At 43.8% G+C, this 6,174-nt stretch overlaps 1 protein-coding gene across 3 annotated transcripts in view; it reads left to right on the top strand.

Moving 5' to 3' along the window:
* Positions 1 to 1,644: 1,644 nt before the first annotated feature.
* Positions 1,645 to 6,174, top strand: part of GLRA3 (glycine receptor alpha 3) — a 99,590-nt gene continuing 95,060 nt past the window's right edge. The window contains exon 1 of one of the 3 annotated variants that reach the window (XM_052779311.1): positions 1,645 to 2,138. In XM_052779311.1, the coding sequence (XP_052635271.1) occupies positions 2,020 to 2,138 (119 nt within the window). In that variant the 5' untranslated portion in view covers positions 1,645 to 2,019. The remainder of the gene's footprint in view (positions 2,139 to 6,174) is intronic. The other 2 variants (XM_052779320.1, XM_052779304.1) reach the window with 2 other exon arrangements.

The raw sequence follows: 6,174 nt of genomic DNA, 5'->3' as shown, positions 1-6,174 counted from the left end.
TGTGGGATATATTTTAAACAAAAAAGACAATATACCTGGAGGTGGAACATGTGATTTCTTTAAAGATTTCTAATGAAATACCCTATTTCTAACACGCACCCTACACTTGGATATAAAGAATGCATAAAATCCCTGTTTCTTATTTCTTTCCTGCATCTCCTATATTCAACATATCTTTTAATATCTTGTTTTCCTATTCTGTGTAAAAAGGTGTTCTGTATTTCACTCTCTTTGTGTCTTCCCTTTTCTGTAATGAGTTTTTTATACTTCCCTCAAATTTCAGTTTCTTTTACCCTGCTTCATGTGCCTAATCTTCCCGAACTTTTGCCTTTTTCCACATCTGCTTCCTTCTTCAACAGTTAAGCTTTCTATAGCTTTTTAATAGTTTAAATAAGACTCTGGCCTGAGATAATCATGTGGGCTGCGCAACTAGTGGAGCTGCACAAGTAGGGGGGCTCCTGTCTAACACAAATTAGTGGCTATAGGAAAAAGCAAGCCAGCAGATTATACTGAGGCGAACACTGAGAGAGGGACATGCCCAGCCAGATACATTTCACACATGCAGAGATCTGTCCCTGAACTGCTCCCAGATTTCTCCTTCCATTGGTTCTCCCAGACACGATGTAGACATTCAAAGGCCATTGTCTTTTAGGCTCACAGAGAGTATCCCTGCTCTACAATCTCAGACATATTTCCCTCTTCTGTGCCTCTCCAGGTATAGCCCTTCCTCACATATCTTTCATTGTATCTCATGTACAAACCGTACAGATTCCCACAAGAATTTCTCAAACAGTATTTCTCACTATTGACTCATAAATCCTTACCCTTTTCTAGTGCAAGCAGCTCCTGGCTTGCATGAAATGTTTGGTTTCTCTAACAATAACTGTAATCACCTCACTTTCCTACCGTAACCTGTACTTGTAAACTCATTCTCTGTTCCTCCCTCTTCTCATGAGTAACTTTCCTGTTTCCGTTTTACAATGCTCTTTCCCTTGCTTCTTCCCATAGCCCCTTCCACTCTCCTCCCCAGCCAAGCTTTCAAACTCTTTGGATTTCCCTATTAGTCCGCCTTATGGCACTAGATCGTCTCCCTTTTCGAAAAAGTGCAGTAGAACAGGATATACTTTTTCTGGGTCCAACAGCACTCTACTTTCAAAGAAGAAGAAGAGACTGAAATACAGAGGTGGGTTTTTTTCGCCCCGTTTCCGAAGAAAAAGCGCACCACCAGCCCCACAGACAAAGCAGAGTAACTCCCCCACCCCACCTTCCCCAATCCTTTCCGAGACCCAAGGTTCAGTGAATTCGCCCCAGCTCTCGAACGAGAGCTGCCCTGCGCGGGCATCACTCCCGCCACCCCTCTTCCCGCAGGAGGGAAGGCACTCCGGCCGGGGCTGTTCTCAGCACAAACATCCACCACCAGCCCCGGCTAAGCCCTCCCCCGCGCCCCCGGCGGGGCCAGCTCCCCTTCCAGGGCAGCCTCTCCAGGGCGCCCCCTCGCCGCCGCCCGCCCCGGGCCCGCCCCGCCGGCCTCCGCGGCGGCAGCGCGGTCCGGGGCGGAGAGGGGGGGGGGGGGGGGGAGTAGTTTGGGGGCGGCCGGGGCCGGTCCCCCTGCCCTGCCTCCCCGCCCGCCCCGCCGCCGCCGGGGCCGCGGCGCCCTCCGCGCCCGGGCTGCGGCCGGCGGCGGCGGGGTGCCGGCTGCTAGCAGGAGCCGGGGGCAGGCGGGCGGAGAGGTGGGCTCCCGCCGCCGCCGCGGCTGGGCGCCGCCGCCGCGGCTGAGATTAGGCTCCCGCTCGGCTGCGATGCGGAGCGGCGGGGCCGGCGCGGCGGGGCCCGGCGGGAGGGCGCGGGGCGCCGCCGGGCGCTAGGCGGGCGGCGCGCGCGGAGCCGCCGGAGCTCTCCAGGGTGCTGGGGCGCCGCCCGCCCGCCCGCCCGCCCGCCCGCGGGGAGCCGCGCCGCCGCCCTCCCCCGCCGCGCCGCGCCAAGCCGCGCCGAGCCGAGCCGAGCCGCGGAGCCCCGCCGATGGCTCGGACACGACCGCTCCAGGGCTCCGCGGCGCCCCCGAGCAGCATGGCCCGGATTAGGTACCTCCGCGCGGCTGTCTCGGGATTTTATCTGTGGGAAGCCGCGGTACTGCTCAGGTGAGTTGTTTTTCTTTGGGGAAGCAAAGGTTCCCCCGCCGGTTCTCTCGGGCGGCTGAAATGCCTGGGACTCGCGCAGAGAGTCGCCGCGGTCACTGCCTTGCCTCACCGCTAACGCCCGGCTACCTTCGGCAGCCAGACTCCGGGCACGGAAACTATATGCGTGGGATCCACGCTTTGCGAATGGCTTTGTAACTTTGCATTGCCTCGAATTTGATTTTGCATTTTGCATGCTGAAGGCTGTGCATTTCCTTCAGCTGTTCACAGGTAGGGTTTCCCTGTTTGATCTGTGAATTTTATTACTGTTTTTAGCAGGAATTGTAACATTAATGATCTCGAAAATTCTTCAGGTGCGAAGTGTCTATATGTAAAAGTTACAGAAGATGGTCTGAGTTGGGAATGTATGGACTTATTTATTACTGTCAGTTCTTTTCAGCAAAAGGAAAATCGGGGATTACGTTAGGTCTGAGAAGTCTTAAACAGAAAAAGAAAAATGATAGCTGAGAGAACAGAGGATATGGTCTACCGAATTTCCCTCAAGAGGGAAAGCATTTGTTGTACCACCGGCAGTTTAGGATTTGTACTATGAAAGACAGCAACATATCCATCAATTATGACCTGAGTAGAAGACTGAGGTTCATACAGCTTTTTCTACTTTCTGCCCGGCACACTTTTCCTAGCTAAAGTAATGTTATGATATCAATGCAAGCATCCTTTTAATACATAGCTCTGGAAGCGTGGTGTTAACAGGGTAAAATAAACTTGAGTCCTCCATTTAAAGGTGAGGGAAAACTTAAAAAGAAGAATCAGACATGTAAAGAAGCAGACTTCAATGTCATCATGTATTCACTGGTGATGCAGAGTTAGCCATGCTTGTTATCAACAAACATTCTAGTTCCATATCACAATAAACAGACTATGGCATATAACATGACAGTGCCAGACCGTTTGAAGATTCACATTGTTACTTGACAAAGATAAAAAAAGGAAACTTAAATTTGAAAAGTGGTTCTCCAGAGAGAGTTTGGGAATTACACATGCAAGGGATTTATAACCACAAAGTTAAAATAGTAGCATGCAGTGCCCCACAGTGATGGCACACTTCACAGGTGCTCCCAGGTTCATAGCAAATCTTTCCTTTTTGAAGTTAGCTTAATGACCTGTTTCATATCAACATATGTAACATAAATAGTTTATAATGTGATTTTATTGTAATTGTGCCAAAAGAAAGAGATTTTAAGAAACTGGGTCACATGGTATGGGATTAATTGACACCGGGAAGAAAGAGTAAATGCACATATATTAAAGCTTAAATTTTCCAGTTGCATTGAGTATTTAATGTTCAGAGTAGATGACCAAACCCCTGTGTAGTGTAGGCAATACAAGCAGTACTGTGCTGTTATTATTCTATTTCAATGTACTTATAGAACTTATTTTTCCTCCGCATATTATTTAAATGCCACCCTACTGTTGAGTGATTCATCCTTTATTTTAATGATATAAAAACACATATTATAATCCAAGGGGGGAAAAAAGTGAAAAAGTCAGTTTTGGAAAGCATACATGTATTTTGCATCACATAATTCTGAACTAACATTTAATTGTTTCAAAATCTATATAGGCATCTTATTTTGCATAAATTCAAACTATTCTGTTCAGTCTCCAAATAACTTTTGTATCGCAATAGCTTTCTGCTCTTAAATTGTCATTTTATGACAAGGAACATGGTTACTGTGCACAAGGAGTATATAGTCTGAGAAAGACTTCAGAAAGCTGCTCAGAATCTATGTATAACTTTGTTATGTATCTCAATATAGAGACTGCTGGTGACTTTATGTCTAGCAATAATATCCGAGAAACCTGAGTCAGTTCAAGACACAGAGGAGTTCTCTCCATGCTTTAAAATGGAAAAAGTGTTAAAAAAAAAAAAGTTAAAATATTAAAACCTATAAAATTCCCAATCTTCCTGGAGCCATTAATTCTAGTTCTTTTCCAACTTAAGCCTTGTGAAATGATTTACATTAGAGCAAACGGAACAGGGAACAGTAGGACGCTGCTTCCACTCTGTGTAAGACACACAGACTCTATCCTTAGCACGTATCAAACACCCTCAGTGAGAAGATGGGTGTGCCATGAATTTCTAGGAACAACCAAACCTGAAGTGCTTCACTTGCTCAAACGTTATGGAAAAAAATAATGTATGTTCTCTTACATTGTGCAACATTAAAACTTTTCTGCTCTTTATTAACAAGCACTCAAGGCTGTGTGAGAAGACTGAATGAACCTAACAGGAAGAACCTTCAATTCTTGTCCAACAGCCCTGAGGCTGTTTAAAGTGATTGTTTAAAATATATGCCTGTGAAGATAGACATTTAGTTTTATTTTCAGTACAGGGCAAATGAAAACAAAAAGGATTTTTTTCCGTGTAAAGTTACAGGTTTGTTACTTTAATGAGCAGTCTCTGGATTGGCATGCTTCAAAAGAGGAAACTGCACCTGATTTTTTTTTTTTTTTCAATAATAATTTTTCATCCCACAGCTAAAGGCTCTTCAAATGGAAATGACTGAAACAAGACATATATAGATTGTACTAGGACCTAATTATTAATTTGATCTCTGAAAGACATTGTAGAGAGACTAAAACGTTAATAGTCTTTCATAATATTGTGCATGTTTGTACTACTATGTCTTAGATTAATAACATACTTGTTGGTAATATATTAATAGATTTTAGACATGAAAAACAGGGGTTTAACCACATAGCACTCTATTATGTTTTCAGTGATATATTTAAGGACTGGGAGAAAAGCTATAATCAGACCAAAAATAAAAAATTATTATTTATTAATGACTGCCAGGCCAAGCCCCAGTGTGATATTAAGAGGGTAGAGGTGTAAAAATGAGGGTAAAAGCTAGGGAAAATAATGTAATGGAGCCTAAAAATAACTGTAATTCACTACCAAAGGAGGAAAATAAACACTTCTAAGATATGGTTTGAAGTTATAATAATCTCTAAGACTGAGTATTCCTCTGAGTTTTCATTAAAGTAATAGTGTTAACAGAAATTCCTCTGGATTTGTCCGGATCACAAGAGGTCAGGCTGAAAGCAAGATCATATTTGTAGAATCAACACGAAGACCATATTTCTGATTCAAACAGTTTTATGACAGCTCTCGAACTTGCATGGGCACCAACACAGGTCTATTAGAACTACACTGTCAGGGGCTTGCCAGGCACTCTGCTTTCTCCTTAAAGAGTATAGTATAGGTATTTTATATGTAGATGTGTGTATGGGGAAAGCACAGGGTGAAAAGGTAGGTGGCACTGTGGAAATGCAAAATAGATTCTCCCTATATGATACTTCTGTAGTTATCCATATTAGCATAGACAAGAATCATGCTACAATTAGGTTATTGCCTCTTTCCTTGTTCTATTCACTATCCCATTGTCCTTATATTGAAGGAAACAGTATCACAGAGACAGCTAATTGCACGTAGAGACCAGATTCTTGTGGAAAAAACCTCCAAGCAACCTAACTCTGGGGCATGTCCGAGCTCACAGTTAACTGACTTTGAAATTATTCCTGCATTGTATTGCAAATTGATTTCAGATGAATAGCTTTAAGAAGCAGAAGTCAATATCCTTTAAGCCAGCATTAGTTCCTCCAAATAATGAAAGAGAAAAAAAAAAACAGCCAGAAAATATTAACTCAGACATATCATCACAAACACCTTTGAAAATAAAGATTTTCAGATGTTCTAATGAGACTTCAGTAGCTTATTAATAAGAATTATACCTACAATACTATTCAAGAAATAAAAGTGTCTGTTAAAATCAGGATGTGAATAAAATAGTGTGTGAAAGAAAATGTAGTAATTCAAGATGAGAGCACTGAAGCACAGTACCTTTCCTCAGCAGCCCAGACTCAATTTGAAAAGATAGTTACTGTGGGATAAATCAGTCAACAGACTCCAGGTCCTAATGAAAAAGATTTGGTATGTGTCAGGGAGCAGCAAGGGAAGGGAAGGTGAGCTGGG

The sequence above is a fragment of the Harpia harpyja genome, chromosome 2 (assembly GCF_026419915.1).
Source record: "Harpia harpyja isolate bHarHar1 chromosome 2, bHarHar1 primary haplotype, whole genome shotgun sequence".
NCBI lineage: Eukaryota > Metazoa > Chordata > Aves > Accipitriformes > Accipitridae > Harpia > Harpia harpyja.
Note: the sequence above shows the minus strand (reverse complement) of the source record. Positions and strands in the feature narration are given on the sequence as shown.